The 20,484-nt window shown below is 36.3% G+C and overlaps 1 protein-coding gene across 2 annotated transcripts in view; it reads left to right on the forward strand.

Moving 5' to 3' along the window:
• Window positions 1-20,484, forward strand: part of INO80 (INO80 complex ATPase subunit) — a 124,207-nt gene that overhangs the window by 27,147 nt on the left and 76,576 nt on the right. For both annotated transcript variants that reach the window (XM_055437456.2, XM_055437455.2), the window contains exons 2-13: window positions 1,787-1,972; window positions 2,228-2,397; window positions 2,490-2,557; window positions 4,319-4,504; window positions 6,851-6,971; window positions 8,038-8,252; window positions 13,843-13,896; window positions 14,971-15,174; window positions 17,279-17,474; window positions 18,342-18,409; window positions 19,516-19,725; window positions 20,177-20,257. In XM_055437456.2, coding sequence (XP_055293431.2) covers window positions 1,830-1,972; window positions 2,228-2,397; window positions 2,490-2,557; window positions 4,319-4,504; window positions 6,851-6,971; window positions 8,038-8,252; window positions 13,843-13,896; window positions 14,971-15,174; window positions 17,279-17,474; window positions 18,342-18,409; window positions 19,516-19,725; window positions 20,177-20,257 — 1,716 coding nt within the window. In that variant the 5' untranslated portion in view covers window positions 1,787-1,829. The remainder of the gene's footprint in view (window positions 1-1,786; window positions 1,973-2,227; window positions 2,398-2,489; window positions 2,558-4,318; window positions 4,505-6,850; window positions 6,972-8,037; window positions 8,253-13,842; window positions 13,897-14,970; window positions 15,175-17,278; window positions 17,475-18,341; window positions 18,410-19,515; window positions 19,726-20,176; window positions 20,258-20,484) is intronic.

The following is a 20,484-nucleotide window of genomic DNA, read 5'->3' on the forward strand; positions in this document are numbered from 1 at the left end:
CAGCACAGTTTGTTGAAAGGACTATCCTTTCCCCCGTTGAAATTGCCTTGGCACCTTCATTGAAAATTAATTGTCGTAAATATGAGGTTTATTTCTGGATTTTTCAGATCTATTTCATTGGTCTGTGTGGTTATCCTTATACCAATATCACACTGTCCTAATGACTGTAGCTTTCTTTTTTTTTTTTGACTGTAGCTTTCTTATAAATACATTTAAAATCAGGCAGTATAAATCACTCAGTCCTGTTCTTTTTCAGAATTATTTTGACTATTCTAGGTTCTTTGAGTTTCTGTATCAATTTAAGAAGCAGCTTGTCAATTTCTGGGGGTGGGGGGCGGGGAGGAGAAAAGACTGCTGGGATTTTGATAGGGATGCGGAGAGTTGACTCACTGGAAAAGACTCTGATGTTGGGAGGGACTGGGGGCAGGAGAAGGGGATGACAGGGAATGAGATGGCTGGATGACATCACCGACTTGATGGACATGAGTTTGGGTGAACTCCGGGAGTTGGTAATGGACAGGGAGGCCTGGCGTACTGTGATTCATGGAGTCTCTAAGAGTCGGACACGACTGAGCGACTGAACTGAACTGAACTGATGTTAAATCTGTAGCACGATCGGGAGAATTTTTAACATTCTCTTAGAAAATGAAGGGAGTATGAGACAAAGATTATATTAGGAAAAATTTTAAAATCTATAATAAAAATAAAAAGGCCCCTTCTCTGGTGGCTAAGTGGTAAAAAATTTGCCTTCAATGCAGGAGACCTGGCTTCGATCCCTGGGTTGGGAAGATCTCCTGGAGAAGGGAATGGTAACCCACTCCAATATTCTTTTCTGGAGAATCACATCGACAGAGGAGCCTGGCAGGCTACAGTCCATGGGGTCACAAAGAGTCCGACATGACTGAGTGACTAATGCTTCATAATAAAAAGGGAAGACAACTCAAGATAAAGATATTTTGGTTTCCTTTAAAGATTATACCTGAATTTATTGGATTATCAACTTTACAAAATAATTTACTGTTAATATTTGTTGAGTACTCACTGTGTAGCAGATGGTGGGCTAATTGCTCTGTATTGTCCCATTATTTAATCCTGGCTCAACCCCATAACTCTTTAAGGAGACCCAGTTATAAGGTAGAAGGTGTTACATGAAAGCCAGTTGGGGGAAAGTTGTCATGTTGATTCTCTAATGAAATGTCCTGATTCTAACATTCTCCTTAACAGCATAAGGTAGCAAAGAAAATGCTCGGGTTTCTCACTCTCGCTTTTATTCTCTTTGTTCCAGTTTTTAAAATTATCTCTATATATTTAATGGCATATTTATAAGAGAGTGTATAATACTTTGCCAGTGAATCTAATCCCTTGTAAATGGATTACAATTACTACCTCACATATATGTATGAATGTAAATACAAAATGAAAAAAGGAAGTAGCTGTTGGGAATTGTGATGCTAACAAGTGCTCCTCTATGAGATGTACAACAGTGAATTTATGGTACAGATTTGGATAGTTGTGAGTAGTTATTAATTGTAGGGTGAAAGAGAATTGAGTGTAAATTTAAGGCACTGCTTCAGAAAAGTATCATGAATTTTCGTTATGACAGATGACAGTATTTCTGTATTTTGATTTTTTTTCATCCTTTTAACTTCTGCCTTTGTATTAGGAGGCAGTGCCTTATCATCTGTAGACTTATATTCTGGTTTCTCTTCACATTGATAGCAAGCAGGCAAAATAAAGGGAGAGGGAATAGCATTTCATCTTTTTACTACTTATCTCCTTTCTGCAGCCGTGCAGTCGGAAACCCTTGTGCATGAAGACAGATTTGTTCTATGGCCTCGGAGTTGGGTGCCGGGGACGATGGCGGCTGCACTGAGCTGGCAAAGCCCCTCTACCTTCAATACCTGGAGAGGGCCCTCCGATTGGACCATTTTCTGCGACAAACATCAGCTATCTTCAACAGGAATATTTCTAGGTATGGTATTCCATCTTCCCAATGTCATGTTTTACCACATTTCTGATTCCCGTTATTCCTGTAGATTTCAGGGTTAAAATAGCTTCCTGGTTTTAGAATGTTTGATTTTTTTTTTCCTTCTTTCTTTCAAATAAAATACAGTAACCTTAACCAAAGGATCAATTTCTTCTGTAAAGTGTTTAGTCTACTCACCATAAATTATAATATTTTGCTGGGTCAGTTTTTATTGTGGATTCATCATTCTTTAATTTGTAGTGATGAAAGTGAAGATGGACTGGATGACAGTAATCCTCTATTGCCCCAGTCTGGGGATCCCTTGATACAAGTTAAGGAAGAACCTCCAAATTCATTGCTTGGTGAGACTTCTGGAGCAAGCAATTCTGAAATGTTAAACACATACTCATTGAATGGAGTTCTACAGTCAGGTCAGTGTGGTATGAGATCCCTTTTGAACTATCAGTTCTCTTGGGGCAGTTGTCCTTTCTTTTTTTTTTATTCTTTGTGTTTCTTTACACAGAATCAAAATTTGACAAAGGGAATTTATATAACTTCTCTAAGTTGAAGAAAAGCAGAAAGTGGCTAAAGGTAAGAGAGAAGGTAGAACATTTATAATTTAAATAACCAAATAAAATTACAAATAGAAAAGTAACTGATTAATTTCGGTACACTGGCAGAGATTTTCCTAGACATGAGTCTTTTATTCTGGGTGGTGGTTTAAGAGATTATAAAGAAAAGTCTAGAGGACTCAGCAAAGTTCATTTTAACAAAGGGCTGTGCTAAGCATGGCAGTAGAGAAATAGATAAGATCCTTGCCTTTACTGGCTTGTAACCACAATTTATTTTTTATTAGTACCTGAGTAGTTAGTTCATTCAGCAGATGTTGATTGAGGCATCCTGCCTTGGGCAACATTATTGTACATAGATACATAGAGTTCCTACCCTGAGTAGCTTACATTCTAATGGAGGGAGTAAGCCTGTACATCAGTAAATAGTTTCTTTAAAGAGGTAACATTTTAGTTGAATGATCAGAGAGAACTCTGTAAAGGTTTAAGATAAAAGCATTTCAGTAAGAAGGAACACTGGCAGAAGTCCTGAAAGAGGAAGCAAGTTGGTATGTTTGGGGAAGTAAAGAAGGCTGATACAGCTGGAGCACAGTAAGAGGATAGTAGAAGCTGAGGTTAGATTCTCATGTTGGGCCTTGTACACTGTGTTGAGGAATTTGTATCTTAACTCTTGTTACAGTGGTAAGCAATTGGAGTATTTGTAAGCAAGGGAGTGACATAATCTCATTTACAGTCTTACAAGATTACTGTCATTAGCTCGATTCAATTAAGGATAGCCTTTCTTCTAATGAAACTAATTATTTCTCTGTTTTATACTTTTCTTGTGAAGAGTTCAATGAAGTTTAAAGTTATCCTTTCATTTTTATCACCAGGGCATTTAAAAGACTCAGTAAAGTCCTAATTTGCTTCATATCAGTGAGGTTTTAAACTGTTGGGAGTACAGTAACCTCTATGCTTCGCCGTCACATTTTTAAAAATCAAGATGTAATTCACATGCCATTAAATATTCCCATTTATAATTTAATAATTTTGAGTACATTCATAAAGTTATTGCAGCCATCACCACTGTCTAATTCAAGAGCATTTCATCACTCCAGAAAGAAATTCTGCTCATTAGCAGTTAGTTACTCATTCTCTACTTTCCCCAGCCCTTCACAACCATTAATCTGTTTTCTGTCTCTTTGGATTTGCCTATTCTAGACATTTCATATAAACAGAAACATTAAATGTGGCCTTTTTTGTCTGGCTTCTTTTACTTAGCATACTGTTTTCAAGGTTCCTTCATGTTGTGGCACATGTCAGTACTCCTTTCTTCATTTCAGTTGCCAAATAATACTTTGTTATATGGATAATACCACGTTTTGTTTATCCATTCTTCAGTTAATGGATTTTGGGGTTGTTTCTTCTTTATCAGCCATCACAACTAGCATTCTCTATTCCCTTTTATGCTATACTAGTGTTGTAGCTTTTGTTCAGTTTTTTTGTCTTGGAATTTGACATCTAATTAAAGTATCTTATGTGTAGTTTATGTACTAAGTGAAATTTAGCCTTGTTGCTTTTGATAGCATTTCTCATGTTTTAGTGCCTTTTACTTGGGGATCAGTAGGTTTAATTGATATCTTTTTGTTTTTCAGTTGAATTGGTAAAGAATAGTATAAGGGAAACTAGAATGATTATCCTCCAGCTGTTTTTGTCATTTTGAAAACTGGAAAAAAAAATCCTTAGATTATGAAAGTAATTGTTTCATATCAGAGATTCCATTTCCATTTCCGCCCTTTTTCAGAGCATTCTGCTGAGTGATGAATCCAGTGAGGCAGATTCTCATAGTGAAGACAATGATGAAGGAGAAGAAGAAGAAGATGATGACGAAGAGGAAGAACTCAGTCTCAGCAGAGAAGATCTTCATAATATGTTGCGACTGCACAAATATAAGAAACTTCACCAGAATAAGTATAGTAAAGAGAAGGAGGTAAAGAGTTCCAGGAGAAATCTCAGGTTTTCATGCTGGGCTTTTACTCTCTGGTTTATATTAATTGTAACTGTATCTTTGTAACTTTATATTTAGATGGTGCTTTAGTTGTTCTAATAATTGAAAAACATTTCACATGCCAAAAAAGTTCAGTCTTTTAATGTACACTGTTCAGTTGTTCTTGGTATATTCTAGAATTTGTAACTGTCATCTCTATCTAATTTCAGAGTATTTTCTCCAGAAAGAAGTCTCATTCCCCTTAGTTCTTGCTCCTTATTCTGGTTTTTTTTTTTTTTTTTTTTTAATAGTTTTGGCTGTACCTTGTAGCTTAAGGAATCTCAGTTCCCTGAAAAGAGATTGACCTGGATCACAGAATGAAAGCCTGGAATCTTAACCACTTGGCCACTAGGGAGCTCCCCTCTCATTCTCTTCATTCCGCTCTGCTTCAGGCAGCTATCAATCCACCATTTCTCTATAAATTGCCTAGCCTAGACATTTTGTACAAATGGTACATGTAGTGCTTTATGTCCAGCTTCTCTCACTTAGCATAATGTTTTCAGAGTTCATTCATGTTGTAGCATGTATTATTAGTACTTCATTCCTTTTTATTACCAAATAATATTCTATTGTATGGACATACTATATTTTATTTATCCATGCATCATTTGATGAACTAATTGGATTGCTTCTACTTTTTGAGCTTTATGGACCATAGCTATGAATATTGAGTTGTTTTACTTTTTGGCTCTTATGAGTAATACTGCCATGAAGATTTGTGTATAGGTTTTCTGTGTGAGCATATGTTTTATTTCTCTTGAGCATATGCCAAGGAAAAGAATCACTGGGTCATATGGTAACACTGTGCTTTTGGGGCAACTGTCAGGCTGTTTTCCAAGGCAGCTGCACCATTTAAAATTCTTATGGTTGCTTTTTTAGTGCAGTTGTTTTTTTGAAGGTGTTTCTATCTTGGAAAAACTCCCTTTCTTCACATAATAGCATTAGATTGATGATTTAAGTGGCAACTATTTGAATGCTGTTATCATGCCTTCTGATTTTTGTCAGAAGTCTTAACACTTTGTACATAATGAGCCAAAGTTAGTTTAGAAAGCTTTGAATAATATGTTAAAAGTTATAAACCTGTAGAAGTGACAGATAGTAAGATATATGACTTCTGACTTAGACAAGGAGTTCCCTCTTAAAGTACAGTGCTAAGGCAGTTGGTATTCAAAATATTGGAGAAGGAAATGGCAACCCACTCCAGTATTCTTACCTAGAGAATCCTGTGGACAGAGGAGCCTGGGGGCTACTGTCCATAGGGTTGCACAGAGTTGGACACGACTGAAGCGACTTAACATGCATGCATACATTGGAGAAGGAAATGGCAACCCACTCCAGTGTTCTTGCCTGGAGAATCCCAGGGACAGAGGAGCCTGGTGGGCTGCCGTCTATGGGGTCGCACAGAGTCGGACACGACTAAAACAACTTAGCAGCAGCAGCAGCATTCAAAATATTTGTTTTGTTTTGTTTTTTTTTAATTGAAGTAAAATGCACATGTGAAAAAGTTCAGATTTTAAGTTTACAGTTCGATGAGTTGTTTTAATAGACCTTGTAGTAGTTCTTCACGACACTCTTCTATGCCAGGTTCAGTCCTTGAACAATTCATTTGGCTATCATTCAGGAAAGAGATTCAACAATAGACTACCTAATTTTATTTATTTATCTTCATATTTACCCATTGAGCTTTGGAGGTCAATTTAAATGAAATGTTTGAAAAGATTAATTACTCTTTGGAGAGAAGAAAGTAGATTATTTGTATGTTTGAATTCTGGTAACAAAAACACTATGTATAATGTTGTCAGACTCTTAGTGAGAAATGAAGAGAGAAGACTTCAAACAATGAAGAATTGGATGACTGGGGACTATTCAAACCAAATATAAAACTAAGAGCTGGGAAAGCAGGTGTTAGGAATCTTAGTAAATCTAAGGACCTATTGGTAATAGAAATATGTTTGTTTCTTGTTGATGAATTCAAGAGGAGACCTTTCTGCAATGACAGATATATGTCAGGACGAAGTAAATACTCTGGTGGAGACTCAGAATTATGAAGAATTTTTGTTTGTTTTTTAAGTTATTTCAACAACTTGCTGTGTGCATAGCCAGTGAAACCATTTTGTTTTGAAGTTAAGGAAATAATTCCCTTTGATGTATTAGATCTTCATTGGTCTCTTTGTGGGAAGAATACTATGGTTTTTCCTCTGGAACGGCTTTTTTTTAATAGAGATGATTTGAAGACTGAGCTATAAGAGAGACGGGCCCTTCTAAGCATCATTTCTTTGCCTGTTTTAGTTGCAGCAATACCAATACTACAGTGCAGGGCTGCTCTCCACCTATGACCCTTTCTATGAGCAGCAGCGGCACCTTCTAGGACCCAAAAAAAAGAAATTCAAGGAAGAAAAAAAACTTAAAGGTAAGCATATTGACTTGCCTTCTACCTTTACTCATTCTTTGTTTCAGGTACATTTGGACTTTGAACATAATCCATGTAGTAGAAATTTGCTTCATCTGAAAAACCTTAGCCTCCTTTATCTCATTACTGGTTTTAAGTATTACAAAACTTATTTTGTATTTGGTTTGTGGTCTTTTCTAGAATTATGAAGACAGGAGAACTATAGATTCTTTGCCAGAGGTTTAAGCTGATTAATTTATTCCTTTCTTTTCTTCTACATATTCTCTAGTGAAAATATTCTGGGAGAGGAAGAAGTTGGTTACACAGGGAGGTATGAGGAGTAACCGGAAGTATTTGAAATAAGTTATAATCGTTGCTGTATGTAGTGATTTAAAATAGATCACCTCCTGATCTTCAGAAGTGTTTGTTAGCATGTTTGCCAGGAAATTTCTTTTCCTCTCTTGAGTTCCAAGCATCTGGAAATCAGGAAGCATATAGGAAAGGAAAGTTTTAGACTCTCTGTACTATGCAGGTTTTATTCCCCTAAAACGCTATTCAGAAAAACTCTTCTTAGTCTTCTTCCCTTGTTTCTTCCACATCTTCCTTGTTTTCCTCTCTGTAGTCTCTCATCCTTCTTCCCTTCCCTTTCAAGCTAGGTTTTTCTTTCATGTATAACTTTCTTCTCACAGATCTTAGTGTCATATCAGCAAATGCATTATTTCTTTCTCTGTTATTTTTTTTTAGTCACCTCACATTGCCACCAAATAGAAATGTTTCCTTCCTTCTGATATTACTTGAGCTCATGATAATTCATAAGCCTCCCTTCCTATTGTTGGGTTCAAAAGAATTCAGTTCTGAACATTCTCTTATTTCTCATTCATGTAAACAGAGGGAGTATCCAGTGTTCTTTTCCAAGGTATTGTGATCTTCTTCTTGGAATATTCATGGGCCTGGATAGATGAAGGGATAAACATTGCCAGTCTAAGTGGAATGAGAAAAGAACCTTGATTTTTCTTAAAGTGATATGGTGGTTTTATGTTCTCCTGTGGAAGAGAAAAAAAGCAACCGAGAGTCTGTTCCTTTGCAGCTAAGTTGAAAAAAGTGAAGAAGAAAAGGCGAAGAGATGAAGAACTTTCCTCTGAAGAATCCCCTCGTCGCCACCACCACCAGACCAAAGTCTTTGCCAAGTTCTCTCATGATGCACCTCCTCCTGGCACCAAGAAGAAGCACTTATCCATTGAGCAGCTTAATGCCCGTCGCAGGAAAGTGTGGCTCAGCATTGTGAAAAAGGAACTACCAAAGGTAAGTCAGTGCCTCCAGGTAGGATTTTCTCTGCCTGCCCTCCAAAAAGAAGCTGGGAGAGCTGGAATCTTTCACAGGTTCAGGAAGAAACTATTGGAATCAGGAGAATCCTGGATAGTTCTCTCTTTGGTTAATTGATTTTCTAGAATTTGATCAGGATTCACAAGAAACTGTTGTGTTATGCTCTTTTGCCAAAAAAATGGAGAGAGACCTCTTTGAGGAAGGAATGCAGTTTTCTTACATAAAACAATAGAGATTTGACAGCAAATTTTAAAGTGATAATACAGGAGATTAAAACAAAATGATGGAGATGTGTTTTCTAGACACCGTAAACATTTGGATGTTACTGAATAATCACAGGTATTAGAAAAAAATGTGAATGATTAGGAAAAACAAGTATAAGCATTCATTTTGCTCTTTTAATTTGTTTAAATGTTTTAGTTTGATTTACTAATTTCAAACTTAAAAGTTGCAGAAATAATGCAAGGAATGTCTCTATTCCTTTACTTAGATTCACCAGTGGTTTGCATTTTATTCAGTTAATTGCTTCATTATAAATTGAGTACAATCTTAATTGAAATATTAACAGGATATTTCATGAGTTTAGAAGCTGATTCTAAACTCTATGGAAAAAGTCAGTATGCAAGAATTGCTAGAGAAACAGTAAAAAACCTTTCCAGGCGTTGAAACATACTATAAAATCTCTGCAATTAAAATAGAGTGATATTGACACATGAATAGGCAGATAGACTAGTGGTACATTTAATAAGTGGTGCTGGACAACTAGATAGCCATTTCAAAAAAAAGGTAAAATTAGGTCTGTCTCACACATATACTCTAAATGGTTTTGGGATGTCAGTGTAAAAAAATGAAATCATACAAATATTAGAATAAAATGATTGCATTTCTGTCTAATTTTTGTGTAGGAAAGAGTTTATAATTCAACATCCAGAGATAATATAAGAAAATACTCTTAAATTTGACCACATAAAAATAAGCTTTTGCCTGACAAAAGACAGCTGACAAATTGTGAGACATTATTTACATTGAATACTATAGTTACAAGGCTATTGTCTCTAACACAGAAAGAACTTAAAAATTGAGGGGGAAAATTACCACAGATTCAGTTCAAAGTATCTCATAATTGGGGTAATACAAATGAAAAACCACTTAGATACCCTAGACAGAAATAAAACTATTTGTCACCTATCACACTGGCAAAAATTTTAAAATACAACAATTCATTCTATTAAGGAGCCTCTGGGCAAATAGTTGCTCTCATGCATTACTGCTAGGAATACAAATTAGAACTGTATTAGGGGGAAAGTTGGCAACACCTACTAATCTACAGATGCATTTACCTTTCAAATCAGTACTTCCACTTCTAGGAATCTACCTTAAAGTAACCACACAAAAATACATGTAAACGAGGTTATTCATTGTAGCATTATTTGTAATTGCAAAATAATGAAAACAGTCTAAATGTCCATATATGGGCTTGAATTAAACGATGACAGGTCTACTCAGTGGATTATCATACTGCTGTTAAAAATAAAGAATGAGGAAGACCTCTCTGAGCTGATGTAAAGTAATTTCTAGGGCATACAGTTAAATGAAAGAGGCAAAACATAAAAAGGTAAATACACCCTTCATGTGAGAACACGGGGAATGTAAGAAAATGCACAAATACCTGTTCAAAAGAAATTCAAGGATGAACCAGAAATTAAAGTGATTGACTCCTTATAAAGGGCAGGTGGGAAAAGGATAGAAAGAACGGAAGGAATGGGAACAGGGTAGCAGGGATGAGGAGGAAGAAATCTTTGAGCATATCTTGTACAAGGCTGATTTTCAGAACCATACTAATGTTTTACATGTCTCTGACATACTTCAAAATAAAATATCAAACCAGTCAGGATGTGGCAGGAGACAGAGGTTAGGGGGATGTGTGGGCAAAATGGAATAAAAATAGGAAAAATATGCTTAACTGTATTAGAAATGAGTAATACAATCAAGTTACAGGGAGTGTGGAATAAGCAACTCATATAAGTAACTGAGGGAAGTAGTATTTTGATCAGATATGAAAGGGTAAGGACTGAAGGAACTATCCGTAAATGCCATGATTGACATAGAAAAAGTGTTTCTCCCAGAGGTCTAGGTTAACAGTTTTGAAACTACTTTATGTGTATATTAGCATTGAACAAATAAGTAAATATATTGTAGGTGAGAGCCAGTTTTTCATTGCTGGAGAAATAAATTAAAAGTAAGGAAGAAGGGGAAAGTTAAAATGAAACCCATGAAATTTGATTGGAATCAGAGGTGTCAGTATAAATTCATGGTTTTATACACATAGCCAGATACAGAGATATACTTGGGTGTGTATGTATGTTTTTTTTTTCTGCCTCTAGTAGCAGTGACACCCTAGTAACAATGAGGATACCTGGCAACCAGGTCTTGGTTTCTAAACAACTTTTATTCTCTAGTAAAAGGAGTCAGGGCTCCTTAAAGAAGTACCATATTCCAGAACTCAGCAGGGAGAATACAAAATGAACCTAGGGAATTTTTTCTGGTCCAGCGGTTAGAACTTGGTGCGTCAATCCCTGGTTGGGATACTAAGTTTCCACAAGCCACACAGCACAGCCTTTCCCCCCGCACCCCCCACCAAAAAAAAACAACTAGCATAATGAACCTTAAAACACTTTTAAGTTCCGCTAGAAAGTAAGGAAGTTCTGAAAAAAGCTGGAGGGGAAGGAGGGGTTTGTCAAAAGAACACAGGAACAAACTTGAGGGACCACTTCATGGCCAAAGTTAGAATAATTTGAGCAACAAAATAATAATGATACTGAATTTTAATCCATAGAATAAAAGAAATATTTATCAGCCCATACTTCATAAATACCTGAGTAGACAGAGGTGTAGATGGAGCATCTCTACCTTTCAGTATGAAATTCAGTTAATAAATATAGAAGAAAAGAAGAAAATAAAATTATCCTTACACAGATACCACAGTAATACTTGTTGTAGACTAGATGCATTTATGAATGCTAAAATTAGAGGGCAGAAGAGAAGAAAGAATTCATATAGCCTAAAACTGGCAGAGTGCACCTTATCAAAATGACCAAAGTAAATATCACGAGTAATATAAATTTTCATACCATGAACTCCTTGATGTGGTGCACTGGGAGGAATACATTATCAATGCCTCATTTCTCTGCTTTTCTTGCTGAAGTGCATAATGTCATTCCAGTCGTGAGGAAACACCAGAAAACCACACACTTTGCAGAATAACTGTGCTTTTCAAAAGTGTCAAGGACATGAAAGAGAAAGATTGAGGAAATGTTACATCCAGGAACAGATTAAGTAGAAGAGCAACTAAATGAATGCATTGTGGGATCCTGTTCTAGGATCTTGAAACAGAAAGGTGATATTAGTGCAGAAATTCTTGGCATTCAGATAAGACCTGCAATTTAGTCAATACTTGGCTGGTGTTTATTTCCTTAATAATTGTACTATGATTATATAAGTTGCTAAAATTAGGGAAAGCGGGGGTGGGGAGTAGTAAGGGAACTCTATTTTTTTGCACCTTTTCCATAACTCTAAAGTTAGTTCAGTTCCCTCACACTGTTTACAAAAATAAACTCGAATTAAAGACCTGAGAAGATCTGATAAGATATGAAACTATGAAACTCCTAGAAGAAAACATAGGCAGAACAACCTTTGACATAAATTGTAGCAATATTTTTTTGGATCTGTCTCTTAAGGCAAAAGAAATAAAAGCAAAAATAAACAAATGGGACCTAATTAAACTTAAAAGCATTTGCACAGCAAAAGAAACCATTGACAGAATGAAAAGAAAACCTACAAAATGGGAGAAAATATTTACAAATGATGACTGGCAGAAGGTTAATATCCAAACTATATTCACAACTCAGTATAAAAACATAGTAGTTTGAACCTGTTAATCGCATATCACTATCTTGTTCCCTCTCTTCGCTCTTCTTACTAGTAACCACTAGTTTGTTCTCTACATCTACGACACTGTTTTTGTTTTACTGTATTCATTTGTTTATATTTTAGATTCCACATAAAAGTAGAATTTATTCCGCATAGAGTAATTGTCTTGCTCTATTTCACTAAGCATAATACTGTCTAGGTCCATGCATGTTGTTGCAAGTGGCGCACGTTCATCTGTTGTTGGACACTTAGGTTGCTTCCATATCTTGGCTATTGTAAATAGTTCTGCTATGAACATTGGGGTGCATGTATCTTTTTGAATCAGTTAATATTTTTATTAAATAATTGATGTATTTGTTTTCCCTGGATATGTACCCAGGAGAGGGATTGCTGGATGATGTGCTAGCTCTGTTTTTAGTTTTTGAGAAATCTCCATGCTGTTTTTCATTGCAACTCTACCAGTTTATATTCCCACCAACAGTGTGCCTTTTCTCCACATTCTTTCCAACATTTGTTATTTGTGGTCCTCTTGATAGTGACCATTCTGACAGGTGTGAGATGCTATTTCCTTTTTGTTTTGATTTGCATTTCTCTGATGACTATTGATGTTGAGCATCTTTTCATGTGCCCTATTGACTTGGTATGAACATTCTTAACGGGAAAAGTTTAGAAAAACTTATTTCATGTATTTCATACCTGGTAAAGAGCTTTCAGATGATAAGGAATTCAGTGAGTATTTTAGGTTTTTATCTTTAGAATGGCAATAGCTGCTTTAGAGAAAGTTTTTGATAAAAGCCCTAAAAAATTCTTTAATCAGACAGTCTGAGGTGGGATTATTATAGAAATGACTTTCAGGCCCTTTGTGTAACTTTAAGCCTATTGTTTCTTTATAGTTAGGAGGAGAGTTCTTTAATAATCAGAGAGCTGCTAGGCTCTGTCTCTTCTTTTCACATCAAATAAATGGGCTGTCATGGGAAATCAGGTTTCTTTATTGCAGATGGTTGTTTGTTTTTTTTTAGTTGAAGTGGAAGATATAATAAGCAGCTTGAGACTTGGTTGTGGGCTGCTGAGTCATCTTGTATTAGGTCTACCTTGGAATTTATGTTGAAGAAGATGAGGTCAAGTGGTGGTGGAAATTAAGGTGTAGTGGCAGTGGGTGTTCCTTGGCTGGAGGTGGGACTGGAGTCACAACTGAGAGGCTAGTTCACCGTTCTCCTAGTGATTTCTGTATGTGAGTGCCCTGCTGTCTCAGCTTCTTTGCAGATGGGCCTTAGAAAGCAATGTCCTAATCAGGGTGGTGCTAGAGTTAGTATATATTGTTACATTTTCCTAGTTCAAGCCTTAAATATAACTTAAATTCTTCCCAGAAACAGTATACAGAAGATTCAATCTAAGGCAGACGGGACCAGCTTATTCTTTTTAACACTGCTTTAGGACTTTATGTGTGGTTCTGAGTTGGTATGTTTGGATAACTCTTGGAAGTGATGTGTCTTTTTTAACTGAAAAAGTAATGTACTTTGAATATGCTTGGTTTGACCTTTTTTAAATCTTCATGGAGATCAATAAATGACAGTGCCGGTCTATACAATCTTTTTTTCAAAAAGGAATCCTAATTGAAATATTATTTTAAATATTTTAGGCCAACAAGCAGAAAGCTTCAGCTCGTAACCTGTTTCTCACCAATAGCCGCAAGGTAAGATTATAGTTTTATATTTCCCATTTTATGTTTTGCTGAAATGTGTTCTTGTTATTTAGATCTGTGTTTGCTATTCTTGTCTCTTGTGACCTGTTGATAATTAATAGTACTTGAGAGAGTTTCTAAATGTTTTCAGTCTATTTTAGAAATAAAATTGCTCTTCCTTGCCTTTCTGGTTTTCGTAACTTTTTGGGTAAGACCATAGGCCACTCTTAAGTCCTTGGTCAAACCATGGCATCATCCTGTGCTCAGACTCTTCATCTAAGAAATGGTGGTATTAATACTTTGCCATAGACGGAATTAATACAATTTTGTCACTGACTCAATTGACATGAGTTTGAGCAAACTCTGGGAAATAGTGAAGGACAGGGAAGCCTGGCATGCTGCAGTCCATGGGGTCGCAAAGAGTTGGACTGAACTGAGCAACAGCAACAACAGCACAACTTTGTTTGAGTGTTGTGAGAATTAGATGAGGTAACCTTACTAGTTGTGTGTCCCTGGGCTACTCACTCATCCTCATTTTCTCATCTATATATATAAAATACCAACTTCATAGGGTTTTTATGGAGAATGAATTAGTTACATTAAACTTAGAATGGTGCCTGCTGCTGCTGTTGCTTCTAGCATATAATAAATATTGACAGCTCTTTTTCTTTTTTTTTAAGTTTTTTGGCCACACCATGTAGCTTGTGGGATTTTGGTTCCCCGAGCAGGAATTGAACCCCCAGTGCCCTTGACAGTGAGAGCTTGGAGTCCTAACCACTGGGATGTCAGGGAATTCCCAACAGCTCTTATTAGTAATGTGTTTAATAATACTTCAAAACTTCCTAGAACATTGTAGGTTACTATATATTTTTTTCGTCTTCTAAGGTCTGTAGATTTCTCACAGACCTGGGACTAGCTCACACTCCTATGCAGGGACGTTAATCAGATTGGAGGAGAAAAAGATACAGCCATGGGAGGACGATATATGCACTGGGCAGGTTGAGGGATGCTGTGGTTTAGAGTCCAGGGAGAACTAGCCCCAGTGTTGGGTCCTCCTCCATTGTGATAATATGTTGTCATCTGCAGCTCGCCCACCAATGCATGAAGGAGGTGCGTCGAGCTGCCTTGCAGGCCCAAAAAAACTGTAAGGAGACTTTACCTCGTGCCCGCCGCCTCACCAAGGAAATGCTTCTATACTGGAAGAAGTATGAGAAAGTGGAGAAGGAACACCGCAAACGTGCAGAGAAGGAAGCCTTGGAGCAGCGGAAGTTGGATGAAGAAATGCGGGAGGTAGGGCAATAGCATGAAAGTTTGAAAACCGTAATTGCTGCAGCCATATTGAGAGATTGTTTTACATTTTGTAAGTTATAAATCTAACCAATGAAACCATCCAAAAAATATTTTAAGACGTAACTTTGAGGATAGTGATTTTAGTCCAGTAAATCAGTTGTTTTTATTTTTTAGTAAGGTCTTCTCCCTGGCCTTCACCTCTCTTTTGTGTTAATTTCCTATATTCTTTGTAGCCTTATTCTTTTATTTCTGGAGGACATGTGCCCCCCCCCCCCAAATTAAAGGAAGGAATGAAAGCAAAAGAGAACAGCTTATAGTTTAGCTTGGCTTGGTTTCAGGTGCTAGCTGTAATTTCAATTTGTTGGAAGATCAGGACTGATTGCAGTTTTCTGAGACCCATTCTCCTACCTGCTTTTCTGTTTTAACTTGCAGTCAGTTCTCTTGCTAAGCTTGATATCAAGTGAGCATATTATTTAGGTAAGCAAGAGGAGAGATTAAGAAGACAAAGCCTTTGTGATGCCATTGGTAAACCCATTGGGATGAGTGGAAGGACAGTTGAGGTCTGGAGAAGGAAAGGAATTGGAGGATTGGATATTTTCTTTCAGGTGTAAGTAGTACTCCTGTCAAAACAGCTGTGGAGGCCCTTTTGAGTTTTGCGTCTTCCCTCCTGTCTCATGCCTTTGATGGGCAATATAGATTTTGCCCAGTTTTCTTAAGTCCCTGGGCAATGTGTATTTTTACTTGAAAGGCAAACATGTTTTGAGTTAGTAAACTTTTGATGCTGTCGGAAATACTTGCTCACTGAGTTTAGAGGCATTTGAGTTAGTCATAGATCTTGAAATTTTGAAAGTGACTTGGCTTATAATCTAGGTTTGTGAGACATTGTCTCAACATGTTGGTAACTAACTGATGAAAGTTTCATCTGATTATATTGACTTCCATCTTTTTCTCTGAGTTTCTGAATTAAGACATTTTTTGATGGATCCTTATTCCCTTAATTTGCCTTCTTTATTTAAACACATAGTATTTTACTTCCTTTCAGTACAAGGGAATGTTGCTTTTTTGTTTTAATTTAGAAAGGTTTTCTTGACAGTAGTTTAGCTTTAGAACATGAAAATCCATATACTTTATGAAAAGAAATCTTTTTTCTCTCAAATTTTTTTCCCTAATCTGAATCTGGCTAAAGTGTTTAAAAAAACAACCCTAAGGAGGTCTGGTTTTATGTCGCATACTTTGGGACTTATTTCCTTCCTTGGCCATGTTCCTTATTTTAGTAGTTTTTCTTTTGTACAGGTGGATCAAAGATAACTCAAGTATACTTCATAGGAATTTTACTATAAAATAGTTCATGCAAAATAATGACCCTTTGATGTAATTCAGTCTTTTGGATCATTTGCTTACTCATTTTACTGTTTATCTTGAAGAATGATTTTTACTGACGTAATGATTATTTTTCTTACTAGGTAATTTCAGAGGCACTTTGAATTTATCCTTCTCATTTTTTTTTAATTATGTGTTTGAGATATTGTATTTAGTCTATATTCATGTTTTGTAGCTATCGTTATCACAGACGAACAATGGGTTGTTTTGGGCAGTGTTTTCTTTTTTTCATAGGCTTCTTAGTCTCAGATACTGCCTGCAGAATAATTTATAGCTCTTGGTCACTTTTTTTGACTTTCGATGTTAAGAGTCTTGGACACACATGTTTTTAAAAATAAAGCTGTACACGTGTATTTGTCACCAAAGTTATTAGATAACATGTCGTTTGAATTTAGTTGGTATCGTAGTGCTGTTAAAGAAAAGTAAAGGAATAAAGAATTAAGCATTTTAGACAGCAGCTTAGTGGAAAAAAAGATTTCATTTTGTGAAGGAGAGCAAAACATAGGTTATTTTTAGGCTATAAGTGAAGATTATTCCTGGCTTTTAGTGCCACTGTCTTGATTATAAATAAAATTTTTTCATTAACAATTTTTCCCTTTCTAAAGGTAAAATATTTTTAAAGGGGTTGTTTGCAGATTATGTATAGCTTTAGTGAATGCTGTCGACTACCCTTGTATGTGATTGATGATCTGACTCTTTTCACTTTAAACTTTTTTCCTTTTAGGCTAAGAGGCAACAGCGAAAACTGAACTTCCTGATCACTCAGACAGAGTTGTATGCCCATTTCATGAGTCGTAAACGAGACATGGGTCATGATGGGATCCAGGAAGAAATCTTAAGGAAACTGGAAGATAGTTCTGCACAGAGACAAATTGACATTGGCGGAGGGGTGGTAGTTAACATCACACAGGAGGATTATGGTGAGTCCTGATCAGAAATTAGAGAAAGGAGATACCCCACATTTTTTCATATCTCAGGTTATATTCATTATTAATTCTTGTAGGTTTTGTCTTGTTCAATAAGTAGTTTGATCAAAAGGGAACTTTATTTTAATTGGAGTAGGGAAAGTATGAATGTTTCTATAAAATAAGCATATAAAAAACCTTTATTGAAGAATTTAAAGAGGAAAAATTGTGGTTATTTGATCTTGCAAATTTGGGAAGATTTTGTGTTTTGATTTGTTAATAGAAATAAAAGATATTTTATCAGAAGAATGCCATGTCTTTGTCTCTCACATAGCAGGATTCTTGGTGATATAAGTAAAACATGAAAAGAGACTATTTCGATACTTTTGTGACCACACAGAGAGGGAGGAATTGGTATAAAGTTTGAGAGGAATTTCACAGAGAATAGTGCTCAAGATCATGTTGAGTAAGAGAAAATGAGAGTGCTTCAGATTATCTTGGGATTTAAACATTCTCTATTATTTTCTTTTAGAATAATTTCACCCAGTATAAATATATTACAATTTTGAATCCTCATTGTCTTGCTTTTCCTGACTTTAGCATTGCTTCGTGCATGAAATGCAGGATTGGGAAACTGGAGCTCAGTCTCCTGGTGGCTTTTGTGAGCTGACTTTGGCTCCTGGAGACCATGGGAGCCCCCTGCCTCCATTACCACTTCCAGGTCCTTACCTCAAGTAACTAGATCCTTTTCTTCTCCCTCACCTTCTTTGAATTTAGGGATAAGCGAAATGTGGAGTCAGGGATCCACATATGGTAGTGTAAATTGCATCCTTGAAAGAGGTCATTAATGAGGTGTTATAATCAAAGTTTTTCCCGTTTCAGATAGTAACCATTTCAAAGCCCAAGCCCTGAAGAATGCTGAAAATGCTTATCATATTCATCAGGCTCGGGTGAGTCTTAGAAATGAATTGTTGGGTCCTGGAAATACCCTTACAGCTTTTCACTTAGGTAGTCTTCCTTTAAGCTTAATCATATTTTCGATTAAAAACGTTGTTGAATGTGTGTGTATGTATAAGACTGTATTGGATGGTGATTGTAGCTCTATTTACTTTAGAATAATAGTAGGAATACTTGAGGGAAGATGGGAAACAAGCTTTCACTTTTCTAAGCTTTAAAAATGTGTTGACTAAAGCTAAGAGAGTTTTTCTGTTTTTTTTCCTATTGTCCTCTCCAGTAAGTATGTATAATACCAAGTGAAGTGCATGAGTATTTTAGTGAAAAATACCGCATTCTTGATTGTTAAGAAAGCTATATCATGCCTTAAAAATGCTAAGTTAGCACATTCTTTCACTTTGGTAATAACTTGCTTATTCATGATACAGTGACATGAAATCAGAAAGAAACTACAGTTAAATTAAGTAAACATTAATTAAACACAATTAAGTAAACACCATTTAATACACTGCATAGGAGCCCCTGTGTCACTTTGACAGAATCCAAGTCAAGGATAGAGACAAACTCAGGCTATTCCTCACAAACCCTGACCAATCAAATAGATTTATATCACATTTTTAATAAATTCATTGATGAAGCAAGTAATTACGTAATATGGCTTAGTGCCTGTCTATCAAAAGCGTATTCCTAGTACAACTGTTAAATTAATTTTGAAATAGTAGTAATATACTTTAATGTACGGTTGACCATTAAGTAACCGGGAGTTCGTGGTGCCAACACACCGTGAAGTCAAAAATCTTTGTGTGACTTTACAGTCAGCCTGCCGTGTCTATTGATCCACATCCACAGATTTAACCAATGGCAGGATCATGTAGTACTCTTGTACATATTTAGTGGAAAAAGTGTTCATGTCAGTTGACCTACATAGTTCAAACCCTTGTTGTTCAAGAGTCAGTTATATCATGCTTTATATATAATATGATATATTACATTATATTATCAGAAAGTTTGTTCCAGCCAGCACAAGATAGATACATTGGCATTATGAATTTCATTTTATTTTCTTCTTATATTTTTCTTCTAATATACTTTTATTTTCCAGACAAGGTCATTCGATGAAGATGCAAAAGAAAGTCGAGCAGCTGCCCTGCGGGCAGCAAACAAGTCTGGCACTGGGTTTGGGGAGAGTTATAGCCTGGCAAACCCATCTATCCGGGCTGGTGAGGATATTCCACAGCCTACAATTTTTAATGGCAAATTAAAAGGTTATCAGCTGAAAGGCATGAATTGGTTGGCAAATCTCTATGAACAGGTGAATTTTAGAATTATGTGCTACCCCCTCTGTTTTGTTTGTAAATTATATATTGTGAAACGAGCACAGGATGATGTTTTAGATTTCATCCTTTAAAAAAAAAAAAGCTTTGTCTTTTGGCAGGAATCAGAAAGATGTCTCTATTTCTAACCTGGAAACTTTATTGGGAAATGTTTGTATCTTGCATAAAATTTGTCTTAAGTGGTCTTAATAAACCTGATTGCCTTTGTACCTGGATTAGATTAGCTGAAAAACTGGGTTTGCCCCATTTGTCTCATGTATCATGATTCAGAGTTGTAGCTTGGAACTGACAAAAGGAATCATTACAGTAGTGAGTAATAGTGCTGAAACTGGGTATCTCTAGTCACTTTTGTTTGAACAGGTCTGACATTTGGGTAGTTCTTTTTGGCAGTAATGCAGCGTGAGAAAAAACTCTGTTTTTTTTTTCCAGGGTATTAATGGCATTCTTGCAGATGAAATGGGCCTTGGTAAAACAGTACAGAGCATTGCCCTCCTGGCCCATCTGGCTGAGGTGGGTAGATGCATGCAGTCTTTTCATCTTCCTCTCTCTCAGTCCTAGGGCTATTTTCTACTGAGCCATTATCAAGCACTATGCTAGATTCTGTAGCATACCACGACATTAGGTCTTGGTCCTTGCCTCCAAAGCCTTTACACCATGATGCAGTGTGGCGAAGCTTTCTAGTTTTCAAGAATATTAGGACAGGTTTTGAGCATATGTGTTTTCACTCCCTATCTCCT

This window comes from Moschus berezovskii, chromosome 9, assembly GCF_049115385.1.
Source record: "Moschus berezovskii isolate FMDL1 chromosome 9, NW_MosBer_1.0, whole genome shotgun sequence".
Lineage (NCBI taxonomy): Eukaryota > Metazoa > Chordata > Mammalia > Artiodactyla > Moschidae > Moschus > Moschus berezovskii.